Raw genomic sequence first — 14571 nt, 5'->3', positions numbered from 1 at the left:
CTTTGGATACTTGTTAGTAGGGATGAGTTTGTTATTAGATTGCTGACAGTTAGAAAAATATAGAAAATCACCAGCATTATCCTTTAAGATCACAAGATGTGAATCATATCTGTGCGTTCAGATTTGACTGAGTTATCTGAGTTTGCTTATTGATACGATTTGTATCGGGTGCAAAGGGTTAAAATGTCTGCAGCAAAGCAAAGATTCTCCTCTGCTTCAGTGTTACAAGAGAACATGTTGCAGTATGCATGGCGGAGTATCTATAATGTATCAGAAGAGAATGTATCGTGGTGTATTGATTATTCGTCCCATGTGTGCTGCGCTGCTCCTCCGGGTGAAAACATCTACCTCGACAGCAGGTAACCGCAGTGTAACTCAGCTCTGCTTGTCCCTCCATCTGCTCCGACTGATGAAATCCTCCACACATGTTGTGCCACCGCCGCCTTCAGCGAGGTTTTCAAGTCTTCGCTTTGTGCTCATGTGAGGAGAATAACAAAAGTCCAGCAGAGATGAGAGTAACAGACTGATGGAGAAAATGGCTCTAATGACTTGTTTGTTCCTTTTGAGAAGCCCATCAAAGTCTTGCTATAAACCGGCACAGTCTGTAATGAGGCGACTGCAGTTTCATCACACACAGACGCCGGCGATAAAGAGGAGCTGGAGAGCAGAGTGTCAGAGAAGCAGAGTTTGGCTGATGCACTTTCAAATGACAGTAAAAGTGGCTGCTGCCCTGTGGCTGCTGTTAGTCTGCTCGATAAAGAACTGCTTTAAACACAGAGCTACTTAAAAGACAAAAGTCCTGATGCACGTGATTATGAATGATATGAAATGATGTACAGTTAGTTCTCCAGTCAACCAGAAATATTTGGCATGTGAGCAGAAAATAAACTGTCATGAAGGCAGGTTTAGGTCGCAATAGAAACTCTTATTATATGGTTGAATTTTTCTTAATTTATTGAGAATTTAAAGGAATAGATCAACATTTTGGGAAATACACGTATTCACTTTCTTGCCAAGAGTTAGAGTAAAAGATTAATAGCCCTCTCTACAGCTCTCTCTAAAGAGCTACAGCCAGCTGCCAGTTAGTCCAGTTTAGCATAAAGACTGGAAACGAGGGGAAACAGCTAGTCTGACTCTGCCCAAAGGAAACACAGTCCTCCTGCCAGCACCTCTGAGCTCGCTGACTGTATCTTGTGAGCTCGCTGACTGTATCTTGTTTGTTTAATCTACAAAAACTGAAGCGTAAAAATGACAATTTCCAGTTTTACGGGGGGCAGTTTTACAGCATCTTCCTGGATTCCTCATCGGTTGCCAGGCAACAGCTCTTACACAAGATATAGTCCACTACATAACCCCTTCATTGAACTGTGAATTGTCATTTTTACACTTTGGTTTTTGTGTGGATCTAGCAAATGAAAAAATATGTTGATCAGTGAGCTTTAGAAGTACTGGTACGTGAATTTTGTTACCGTTGGACAGGCACAGACTAACTGTTTCCCTCAGTTTCCAGTCTTTATGCTAAGCTAGGCTAACCAGCTGCTGGCTGTCACTTCAATCTTCACATCTAAATCTTGCCAAGAAAAGGAATAATTGAATTTTCCCAAAATGTTGAACTTTTCCTTTAAAATGTGAGTTAACACTAAATCCTCTTTTTAGAGGTATTAGAGTGGAGATGTAAACTGAAATAAAGAGCTCCTCTATTAACTTCAGAAAAAATATTACTCTTGTATGAAACATAATGTTGAGCTTTGAGGACAATGAGCAGAGCCGCTATTGTACATCAGCCACACATTTATTGAGTGAGGCCATTATTTAAACTGTCATTTAGTAAGTAAATTAATGAGACTAGATAAGCCAGGTTTCTTTCTCAGCAGAGGATTGATTGATCACATCGTACCTTTGTCGCAGTAATTAATCAGAGCTGCTCACCACCTCCACAAACTAAACCCTGATATGTACAATAGCTGAAAAGTCAGAGGATCACCAAAGTCAGTAGTATTCATCCTCTGGGGACCTTGAACGTCTACACAAAATTTCATAACAATCCATCTAATAGTTGAGATACGTCAGCCTGGACTAAAGCAGTAGACAAGTCGACAAACACTGACATCCATAGAGTTGAGCTGCTAGTATAACTAAAAATGATTTGAAACATCAAAACTCAGAATAAGTTTATTAAAATATGAGCAGATTAAAATTAAAGTGACAGACATTATGATTCATTTAAATTAATTACCTGTTAGCCGTAATAAACTTTTAACAACCAACCTGTTTGTGTTTATGATGTTATTAAGTGTAGACAGAAAATTACTCTGTAAATATTTTGATAATTGATTAATCATTTCACTCATTTTTCAAGCAAAAATTTCCCAAATTAACGGGTTATGGCTTCTCAAAAGTGAATATTTGCTGCTTTTCTTTCTCATATATGACAGTAAACTGAATATCTTCATGTTTTGGACTGTTGGTCACACAAAACAAGACATTTTGAATACATCTCCCTAAATTGCAGGAAATTATAACAGCATTTTTTACTGTTTCCTGAAAATTCATAGACTCTACTGTATAATTAATCGATAATGAGAAAAACTGTTAGTTGTAGCCTTAATTTTATATTAATGCTTTAGCAGAGTCCAACAGAGATGCATCACATGGTTCATTGTTCAGTGTTTGTTAGGTTTGATGAATCCAAAGTGAACATGGTGTGAAGTATTTATGATATTTAAACTCTAACAGTAGTATTTCAGAAAAGTTTGATGCAGTATTCTAATACCACTAACAAAGATACTTTTGGCCAGAGCATGAAAATTTGATACCATTGCGTCCCTTATCAAATACATTTTCATTCATTCATGTGCATTACTACAGTAATATTTCACACAGATGCAGTGGTGGAAGAAGTACTCAGATCCTTTACTTAAGTAAAAGTACCAATATACAGCACTGTAAAAATACTCCATTACAAGTAAAAGTCCTGCTTGAAAAATCCTACAACGGTAAAAGTACATAAGTATTATGAGCTTGATGTAGTTAAAGTATTGCAGTAAAAGTAGTGGTTTGGTCCCTCTGACTGATATATTATTATATATGACATCATTAGATTATTAATACTGAAGCATCAGTGTTAGAGCAGCATTTTACTGTTGTAGCTGCTGGAGGTGGAGCTAGTTTCAACTACTTTATATACAGTTAGCTAGTTTAGTCCAGTGGTTCCCAACCTAGGGGTCGGGCCCCTCCAAAGGGTCAGCACATAAATCTGAGGGGTCGTGAGATGATTAATGGGAGAGGAAAGAAGAAAAAACAAAGTTCTGATACACAAATCTGTTTTCAGTTTTTGGACTTTTTCTCTAATCTTTGATTTTTGGTGAAATATTGGATCATTTGAACATTTATTGAAATGAAACCATGTGACAAGTTTAGAGGGAAAAATCACTATTTGGTGGAGCTGTTAACAACTCATAGACATCTGAAATGTGACCCCGACTACACACTGCTTTTTGTAAGACGTCAAAAGCCAAAAAGGATGGAAACCACTGGTTTCATCTTTAACCATGTGTTGTATTTTAAAAGCTTGTTATATTATCCATTGTATCAAATCTTCAAATCTTCATCTGAAAAGTAACTAAAGCTGTCAAATAAATGTAGTGGAGTAGAAAGTACAATATTTCCCTCTGAAATGTAGTGGAGTGGAAGTATAAAGTAGCATCACATGGAAATACTCAAGTAAAGTACAAGTACCTCAAAACTGTACTTAAGTACAGTACTTGAGTAAATGTATTTAGTTACTTTCCACCACTGCATAGACTCAGATCAAACTGGACTCACCTTCATCCTTCTGGACTCGATCCGGGATTTGTAGCAGAACTCGACTAGAGCCACGAGCATGGCCAGTCCCAGCCCACCAATCAGAATATAAAACACTCCCGCCACATTGCTCAGACTGAGCGCGCTCGTCTTGTCCTGTCAGCGCAGAGAAGGGAGGTTAGGGACAACCAATCGTAGTGCAGATAGTCATGACATCACCACAGTTACAACTCTAGTTTCAATAACCATCTTTCTGACTAAGATGACATTTTTCAACTTTTAAAGGCCGTGATACAGGGCAACTTTCTGAGTGACTGTGAAATAAATATTTAGCAAACAACTTTAAATTAAAAACATTTTTTACAGTCAATTATCTTTTACATGATCATTTAAAGGGACACTCCACTGATTTACCAAGATCAGTTTATTCGTCATGAGGAGTTTTATCGCCCATGTCAAAACAATTGTGTTACAGAGTTGCTAAGTTTGAGGAGCTACATCAGAAGTAACAACAGTTCTCTCTCTACTACAGTTTGGATCAACATTAAATTCTCCTGGTTAAATAATCAGAAGAAGAGATGAACAACAGTGTTAGAAAATGTCTATTTGATAAAAAGGTCAAAAGTTATGAGCCTGTGGACATAAAAACTTTGGTTTCTGACTTCTAATTTTATTCCATTTTTTTTTTTTTTTATTGTTTGTTGTAACTTTGGTTTTGAAAACTACTATTCAAATTAACTTTATTGTTATTGTTGTTACTAAATTTCTGTTTTATTTGCCACTAACGGCGTGTGGAAGCTAAAGATTATTTATTAATCATTAATTATTTATATTGAGAAAACTAGTCATACAAAATACAACTTAAATTAATTTGCAATTGAATTCTGGGTGAATTCAGTAACTATTCTGATGTTAAATTTGATTTGCAGTTCTGACTGGCTTTGTCTCCATAGAAATGGCAGCAGAGGCTCATGGGAATTGTAGTATTTAAAGCTGTTTGCCAAAATGAGGGTTAAAGCCTGATTTCTACTATAGTAAATTGAAATAATTAAAACTGGTGGCCAGAACATGAACAGGAACGTTACATCTTCCAGAAGAGTCCTGAGTTTCTCTGTTCAGAAATATTAAGGACATCAGTTAAAGAAAAAGTTTGAAATGGGAGTAGAGAATGGGGAAAACACTCAGCAGCTCCAGAAGTGTTAATTAACTATTAAAGATGCTATCCAGTTGCATTATGGGAAATGTAGTATCCATTATTTTTGGAGCTGAACCAAAAGTCCAGCTGCATCAGTTTCTTTCATTTATTTTATTGTTATTTTTTTTCATTTTTTGTCTCTTGTGAGTCCCCCAACTTTATGGAAGTGCAGTACAAAATCAGTGAAGTACCCCTTTAATTTTCATCTCCTACTGAAGGTGAAATTACCTTCTCCATCACCTCAAATCACAGCCTTTGTGGATTCATATTTATACATCAGTCACATGCAACTTCATGCACAGAAATGCAAACAGAAGGAAGGAAAACAAAGAAAAAACGTCTCTTTATTAAAAGAGTTGTTAATGTTAATTTATTTGCTTTATAAAAAAAATCTTAATCTCCAAAGTTCACATTAACTGTCAACTCAACTTGTACCAAAAGAAAAAAATGCTAAAAGAGAAAATAATTTTAATAAAGGGGGATTTTGATTGGTTGGTAAGCTCTTGTTTCTCATGACATCACTGGTTGTGTGCTCTTCTGTCACATGCATCACTTGGTTTTAGTGGGCGTGACTTTGTGTCTCATCCAATAGCATGCAGCCTGTCAAAAAACAAAATAAACAAAAAAAAACCAACACGAGCAAACAGCACTCGTAGTGTGCGAGGACTCGCTTCAACAGGAAGTGATGTGAAGTTCGGGAAAATCTATCAGTGTGCTTTCCTCTCCAAACTGTCATGTTAACCTCAGCCAATCAGCTTCTGTGAAATGATACTAAACACTTTAAATACACTGTAAAATGTAAATTAAGGTAAAGTTCTATTTTTATTACTAGATCTAAAGGTTGATGGCCTGCTGATACTAGTCTTGGTGTAGGTGAGGGCTCTGTACATTTAAGAGATGTTTGTATTAATACATCTCTCTTATTTATACATTTGTATTTTTCTTGTTAATTTTCCATTTTTTAATATGACTGAGGAGTGTGTCAGAGTATTTCACAAAGCATTTAAGCACCAGAAGTAGCTCCAAAGTCTGAGAGAAGTTAGAGGAAGTCCAGAGGACTAAGTCACTAAGACCTGCTCACCTCCTTGCATCAGGATTTTGGAAAAAATTAACAATAATGAACTTTGCAGAGCATTTTTTGATTGCAGGCGAGGTAATAAGGATTCAATCAGTGTACCAAAATATTAAACCAATACAATAAAATCGGCAATGATGCTTTACACAGCTCTCCACCAATGTCATGATTACACCAGCATTTCAAACAGTATTTTGAAGAGCAATCAATTGAAATTGTCAGCAAAACCTTCAAATTAAGTTAATCTGATTATTGATGTGCTGCATGTAGATGAAGATTTTACAGTTAACATGTTTCTACAATGTTTGCACAATAGATGTTCCATCCAGTTTTTGATGTAACCTGACTTCTCCTTGTGATCTGGCGTCTTGTGTGAACGTTCTCGATAATAAAAAATGAGTTTTTTGGTGGCAGTTTAGTGTGAATGGAAGAAATTAAAAAGACAAAGATGCATTTTAAAGGTTTATTTGCATTAGTGTGGACATGACCCGACCACACTAAAATAAACTAAACTGAATTACTGCAGTTTGATATTAAGACTGTGTTTTCTCCTCACTGCCACACTGACGACAGACTGATGAACGTTTCCTCCCATTTGTTAGTCACGGTTTGTTACTCAGCGAATTCAGAGGAAACAGGAGGTACATGACAGATTGGAGACAAAAACATCATCACGTTTGTGTGTGTGTGTGTGTGTGTGTGTGTGTGTGTGTGGGAGGGGAGGAAGGGGATAAAGTAGCTTCAATTTCTTTAAGTGTTGGTTAGCAGCCATAAACAGAAAGAGAGAGAAAGGGAGTGAGACAGCAAAAGAGAGAGAGAGAGAGAGAGAGAGAGGAGAATATATTTGCAGTTTTGAAAATCTGACTTTTTACATCTAGGGTTTATGTAAAAGAATCTGGCTTTTAATCTGGAGCTTCTCCTCCGAGCCAGACTTTGCATATTGATGCAGAGCAGATCTTCCTCTCTTTAAAAATTTGCCTGAAATTGTGTCTTTTAAAAAAAAAAAACTCCAGGACACCGTACAACCACCCAGAGAGACTAAAAATAAAAATGTAAATGTGGCAGCCGAAGGCAGTTAGGATGTGCGATTAAAAGTGATGTAAAAAGTCACATTTTTCAGCAGAGTGACTCGTCTGCCTGTCTGTGGCTGCTTCCTGTGAACTGTGCTGACCACAGATATTCTGGAGAACAGAGGGAAGGCTGAGCAGAAAAAATCCTCTGAAGAAATCTGATCTGGACACATGAAAACCCATTATCTCTAAAAAGTCTGCTTTGTCAGAATCAGCTAAAGCCCGGCTCATTTCCCCATCAATTTGCATAAATGTGTCTGACCATACGCAGAACTTTTGTGGGAAGTTCACATAATATACTCAGCACAGCCTCTCAGTTGAAGTATTAAGTAAATGTTGGAGTCATGAGGTTTTCACATGCCAGCAAAATATTTAAATATGCTCATGTTTTATTGATCCATCCTTCAGCTCTTCAGAACGGTCAGCTGAGCAGCAGTGTTACACTCTAAAAACAAAAAGTTTTTCAATAAACCAAAAAATAATTTCCTGACTGTAAACAGAAGCAGATATATTTGAACCAGCGGGTGACAAATCTGAACTTGTATATCAAGATTTGACATCTTGTTTTGGAGTTAAAAGAATAGTTTGACATTTTGGGAAATACATTTGTTTTCTTGCTGAGAGTTTGATTAAAAGATTGATAATAATGCTAAATATGAAGCTCCAGCTGCACTGGAAACAGAGGTAAACAGCTAGCATGGTTCGGTCCAACCAGCACCTCTAAAATTGAAACACATTATATCTTGTTTGTTTAATCCGCACAAAAGCCAAAGTGTACAAGTTGTAGTTTTATATATCACAAGATCTCTAACAGGGTCATGCCCTTTGCAATGGGTTCACAACAAAGGCCCATACTCACATAGAGTTACATCAGGGTAACTACTTGTCCGACTAAGGGAAAAGTCAAAGTTTACAGGGTAATATCGTCATTTTAAAAGCAACAAAGAAAAAAACTTGGCACCAAATGAAGTGCCCATTATAGAAGTTTTCTACCACGTTACTTACTATACAGAAAACTGATATCTGCAAAAAACTTTTTATTTTCAGAGTGTACCTGCTGATGTTTGGGGTTTTGTGGTGTGGGGTTAATGAGGAAGTGGGGGTGGGGTAAACCAACACATGACCTTGGGACCAGGCCAAGCGACCTCAAGAACTGACCTTTCTGCCGGAGTCCTTGTGTCCACACTCCCCTTTGTCATACCACCACTTGTTTTTCAACTTGTCTAAGACGGCTTGTTCATTGAGCTTCAGTACTGCTAGGTTTACTGGGATTCTTCAAAGAACCATAGGAGGAAGGGAGGGGGAGGGGGTTGGAAATAACATAAATAACATTATGCACCTCCATGTTATCTTATGTTATTGTTCAGCTGCACAGCAACAGGGCTGCGGTGGCTGTAGCAGCATCAGCAGCAGTGGCAGCAACGATTTTTAGAAAAACTGGCATTAGCGCTACAGAGAACACCTCAACAACAGAAAGGAAAACAAAAACAAACAGAAAACAGGCACAATCACACATAAAACTGTTTTGAAAATTGTCAGAGTCAAAGTGATATGCATTAATACTCCATCTAGCTTGGTTTGGCCTGACTCCCTACGTGCGAGATGTGTATTACTATATCACTTTGGGTAACCGGCAAGAGCTGAAAACACTCCGGGATCTTTGGGTTTATTGAGCAAAACTGCTTCACAAAGATAGAGTCTGCTATCCAAAAAATAGAAAAAATATAAGCTGTATTCTGTGGTGGAGGGAGGTTTAACTTTTTGGGGACTGGGGTCAACACTGTCCATAAAATACAAGTAACTGACTCCAGAGGTAAAATGACCAGAGTGGGTATTTTACTAAGCAAGATAACTGGATAATCCTGGTTTACTGTCAGGTATCTTGGCTTAATTTTCCTCAGTTGGTTTACAATGATTGCCTTCATGAATAATCTTGGGTTATCCTGTGCTGTACATATACCTGTTTTCGTGGAAATTGAACCTTGAACCTTAATCGACACATTTTGTGGATCATCTTGAAAAACGTTAACTGCTCATAACGACCTCTACCGAAGCTTCTGCATCAACTGAAATAACGCTGGTGAGACAGATACACTACTTACTGGTAAGGAAAACCTAAATAAATTAGCCTTTTCACAAACCACCAGTGTTTTTACATCAGTTTTCTGTCTTCAGATATGTTCGAAACAAGTCTACATGATAAATAATACATCATAGATTTTAATCCATAATCAAGAAGAATACATGATAAATCGTGTTTCAGATATAAGCTCCATCTTTCTCTCTTTTTATCTATCTCATGCTGCTTTTAGATAAAGTTTGGTTGCATGTAATAATTGTGAAATCTGGATTAAATTAGCGTGCTTTCAGCATGCTCCGGTAGCCTACTAGTTAAGATGTATGCCACATAACTGCAAAGTCTGCAGTTCGAATCCGGCAGTGGACCTTTTCTGCATGTTGCCCCCCCCCCATCTCTCTCTCCCTTCATTTCCTGTCATATCTACAGTGTCCCTATAATAAGGCCCCAAAAAATATATTTAAAAAAATTAGCCTTCTGCCTCCAGTAAAACTGAGTGAGCTCTGTACTAGAGCTAATAATGAGTCATTTGTTGTCATGAAATAGACTTTTACGTGTTTTCGTAAAATACCCCCTGGATCAACAAGGACATAGAGTGAATAATTTTATATCACCTCCTATTCCAGAGGTGAAACCAGTGTTACTACAATAGTGAAAGACACCCAAACAGTAGATTCTAGTATAGTTTCAGAGCTGCCTTCCAGAGTGTTTTACGCTTGGTATTTAAGTTATGGGTTGTTGCCAGTTACCCCGGTGTGCCATTGCCTGTCGTTACCCGTTGGGGTTACGGTGATCTGACCTTGGAGTCCCCTCCCCCGGTGCCGCACTCTCCCTTGTCATACCACCATCTGTTTTTCAATTTGTCCAACAGGCCCTGCTCGTTCAGTTTTAACACTGCCAAGTTAACAGGGTTTCTACGGGGATGATAGCAACAATAAGGGATAGAAGGGAACTAGGTGTTAATGAGCAGAGGACTGCCTTAGTGAATATAGCAACATCATAGCATGAATCTACTTATGATAGGGATGTTATTATTGGTGTAATCATAAAATGAATGGTTCATTAAAGGACAAGTTCACTGCTCTTCAACCCAGACTTTCTTGAAATGTTGTTTCCCATCATTTAAAGTTGTGCATATCAAAACACATGCTTTAGTTTGAGAAATGCACCACTGCTGCACCTTTTCACAGGGTTTAAACACTGTTGAATTCCATAACATTTTAGCCTTTCAAAGATCTAATTTTCAAAAGCACAAATCTTACAGACAAGAGCAGGGTAACAAACCATGCTTCAATTCTTGCTTCCACTCTACATGTAACCAAAAGAAAGACCCAAGAAAATCCAGGTTTGTAAGCAAAGGTGACTCTCCTCCTAATATGTTAAGCTTCCAGAGGAATCCTTGTTGCTTCATAGATTCTTTGAAAAGAGCAGAGCCTTTTCCACCAAATCTAACTGTATAACCATTTGCTATTGATGGCTGATTCCTTGGAGAATCTCTAACTGAAAAAGATCTCAGAGCAGTGATACCAGGGTCAGTTCCTGGAACAAGTTTGGGGTGGTGCTCACAGGTGAGTACCTAGTGGTCAAGCTGCTGATTGTAGTCAGGAAACAGCCTGAAAAAGCATATTGGACCCATTACTCGATGGTCTCACCACCAACAACGTGAAGGGCAATGCCCAAGGAGTAGGTTCGAGAAAGATTTGGACATTTTGCACCTTGGCAGTGATGACTGGATCTTGGATCATCACCTCTCTCAGGGTGAAGGAGCAGAACCTACTCCATGAAGTTAAGAGGTACCAGGCAGATATAGTTTTGGAATCATACTGCTCCACAGGGGTTTGTCTCAATCATTGTTCAACCTTTGGCCTAAAGTGCCCTGGCCTGAGGACCTTTGACTAGATAGTGGGGAATGATAATGGGGAATGAGATTGTGGATACAATCGGCAAGGATGAAGTGTGTCAAGATGCTGGCTGTTGTCACTCTATGTGATAAAGTGAAAAATTAACCAATGCCTCACACTCAGAGGAGCCAGTTGAGGGGTCCAGGATGCTTGAAGCAAGCATGACAGACTGGGAGGACATCCAGGTGTAAAGCCTGGACATACTGGAGACTGCATTTCCCAACAGGCCTAGGAGCACTTCTAGGAGTTGCTGGAGGGTTTTGCTGGGGAGAAAGGCTTCTGCTGCGTTACGTCATATCAGAGTTATCGTAATTATGAGATTCTGACTTGTTTACAACAGTAATGCCAACTTAATTCGTGGCAATTAAAACCAACTTTAATGGATATATAGTTATGCTGTCAGTGCCCCGTATTTTTTTCATCACTCAACCAACTGTGTAATCACACAACCATCCTGACTTGTCTGATGAGCGCTTGCAAGTCGTTCACAATGTAATCTCTACCATCTCTACCATCCATCCCATTTGACTTGAACTCCCTCTCCTCTTGGCAGTAAAGGGAAGCACATATTGATGGAACAATTGCTTCTCTGGTTTGTGAGGAGCCCAGTGATCAACTGCAGCAGAACCAAAACCAAAACTGTCTAGGAGAAACCACAATGCAAAAATTCAAATGAAGGAAAACAACATTTTTACATCCTCTGGGTTGAAAAACTGCAAATGTATCCCCTTAACTTCATTTCCATTCATTACCTGATAAATAAAGCAGGAACAACAGTCAAATGTTTGGACATGAATAGCACGTGGAATATAAAATATCAGGTTCAGGTTCAAACTAATGAGGGGAAGCAGGTGGCAAAACATCTTTTACACTTTCAATTTCATGCCATCTAAGTTGCATGTTGTTCCCCTTTACATAACAGTGATGATCAAAGCTAAAGAGTGGCGGAAAGCTGCAGTGAAGTTTCTATGGATGAATCAATGAAATGATCAGTTTTGTGTTAACGAGTTCAGTTTTAAGGTGCAATAACAAAAATTAATGTAATGATAGCAACAGCAACAGAAGAGTTTTGTTCTAAAGTGCATTGTGCTTATAAAAAATGTACAATAAAGAAATATTAATTTAAACAATTCAATGTAAAACATAAAATGGTCCAGTTGAACTGTGCAAAAATAAATAATAAATTTCATGTGAAAATTCAGCTACATTACATACAAGAAAATCAAGAACAAAATGTTATGACATAGAGATTTGTGTTATTTTATAAATTAAATGGCATTGTACTTCTTTATGTAATCAAAGTTGCCATTAAACTTTGGTCAGAAAGGTGTTTGTCCATAATACTGCACTATTCCTCAGCTATCAACAACCAAATTATAGAAATATTATCCCAATCCAGCCACAGCCAGATAATAGAAATGCTACAAAGCCATTTGTTATTAATCAATGGCCAATAAATTTGCAGTATTTACATTTGGCCTGCTTCTGGCTTATCTCGCCTGGCCTAGAAGTCGAAATTGTATAACACTCATTCTAAAAAGTCACTATTTTGACATTCAGAAACTGAAATCAATCAATCAGACACCTTGAGAAGATGGACATTGTAATGTCATTTTGGAACAATACTCTCCAAATGATCCAGTCAGAACAGAAACACAGTCATCAAAAGTCTTAGCAACAGTGAGAGGAAAGCAGATGCTGGTTAATGGAGTTTAATCAGAGGACACAATGAAATGAAGCAGCTGACTTGATATTGTCAGTTGTTAGTATTGAGAACCAGTCAACCCAGAGTCAGAGTATAAACTCCATGTTTATAACACAGATGATGCCAAAATTTTTCCCTTATTCTTCATGGTTTCTTAACATCAGGTATATTATAAAAGAGTACAATCAACAACAGTAAAACTGTGTCAAATTGATGTTGCTTTCAAATGAAACTAATATTTTGTGCAAAGGTGATTATACAATATATCCAGCACTCAAATGGTTTTACTCAACAGTGTTGCTAGGCAACTGATCACAGAAAGGGACACCCTTCTTGTTCTTTTTTCAAAAATGGTGAATGATTTTATGTTTTCTGAATTTGCAATTCCACGCACAGAATCAAGTAAACAACAAGACAGACAACAAAGGTGAATAACTTTCATGGCTGTTCTGCTTTCAAAATTCACCAACTGTAGAGATATCAGCAATTCTCAATTATTAATTTGCTCTGCACAAACCTAAAACCATTTTGCCATGAAAGCAGAAAGTCAAGCCAATTTACTAGGCTCTGTTTTGCTCTCTGTGTAACAGATTGATATACTTTGGGCCTTCACACACACGCTTTCCAGAAATTGAACATTTTATAACATAAAAGAACATACATATTATTACATTCAGCATGTACTAATCTCATCTTTGTAGTAATTTCCTTTTTCTGACTCTGGGTTGGCTGTAAAATGCTAATGTGAAGCTGAAAGAATGAGAACGATGTTCTCTTTCAGAACATCTGATAAAAACATGGACAAAGTCTGAAACAAAGAAAAGGAAATAACATGACTTTCAACTGCTGCTGTCAGGTAAAAATAAAATCCTGCAAACTAACAGGTTTCTGTATTTTTATCATGTTTTTTTTTAGCTTTTAGAGGCAGTTATTCTGTGTCCAGTAAAACCAATTCAATATTCAACACCTATATCAAACCAACAAACATTTTGATGCTGAATACAAATTAACAGAATAGTGTACAAATACATTAAACCTACAATGTTTCCTTCTGCCAAATGTAACCCATTTGATCAAACTCAATAATAAACCGAAAAATCAATAACTATACATATCCTGAGAAAGACCTAGGCGTTGGTAAATAGCCCATGGTGCATTACTAGGTGGTTGCAAAGTTGTTGTTGCCACCGTAGCATTGGTGGTATTGCTGTTTTGGTTGGTTACCAAAGAATGGCCAGGTGGTTACTAGGTGGATGTTTGGGGCCTGATTGATAAGGTGAGTCCAACTGGTTGCTAGGTGGTGACTATGGATGCCTGGGTGGTTGCTAAGTGGTTACTACATAGTTGTTATTGGGCTCAGAGTTAGATGGAGCTAGATGCTTTTGTTGATGTTCCAGTCAGCTGCTGGGACATTACTAGGTGATTGCTAGGGTGGAATGGTTGCTAGGATGGTGATAGGTGCTTGTTACAGTTTATGATGTGGTTACTATGGTGATTATGGGTGGTTTTTAGGGCATGCTGCATGGGTTGCTAGGGTGTACAGTCATTTGTATAGTGTATTTTGTTATTGTTCGGGGTGTCATACTCCTTTGTTTCTATAAATATTAGTAATATTAGTTTATCAATTAAATAAACAACAACTAACATGTTAATGAGGCTCAACAAAGTCTAGTTGTTTTTAGTGTGAGGTTTTACCTGGCAGCAGCAGTGCTCATTCACATATAGACATGTAGATAGACAGACA

At 37.7% G+C, this 14571-nt stretch overlaps 1 protein-coding gene across 3 annotated transcripts in view; it reads right to left on the bottom strand.

Moving 5' to 3' along the window:
• Positions 1-14571, bottom strand: part of LOC137195972 (glutamate receptor 1-like) — a 102889-nt gene that overhangs the window by 5008 nt on the left and 83310 nt on the right. Inside the window, exons 17-18 of one of the 3 annotated variants that reach the window (XM_067608708.1) lie at positions 10021-10135; positions 3826-3960 (exon numbers count right to left, since the gene is read on the bottom strand). In XM_067608708.1, coding sequence (XP_067464809.1) covers positions 3826-3960; positions 10021-10135 — 250 coding nt within the window. Of the gene's footprint in view, positions 1-3825; positions 3961-8302; positions 8418-10020; positions 10136-14571 lie in introns of all 3 variants that reach the window. The other 2 variants (XM_067608707.1, XR_010931188.1) reach the window with 2 other exon arrangements.

Source organism: Thunnus thynnus, chromosome 13 (genome assembly GCF_963924715.1).
Source record: "Thunnus thynnus chromosome 13, fThuThy2.1, whole genome shotgun sequence".
Classification (NCBI taxonomy): Eukaryota; Metazoa; Chordata; class Actinopteri; order Scombriformes; family Scombridae; genus Thunnus; species Thunnus thynnus.
This window is presented reverse-complemented; position numbering and strand designations above follow the sequence as displayed.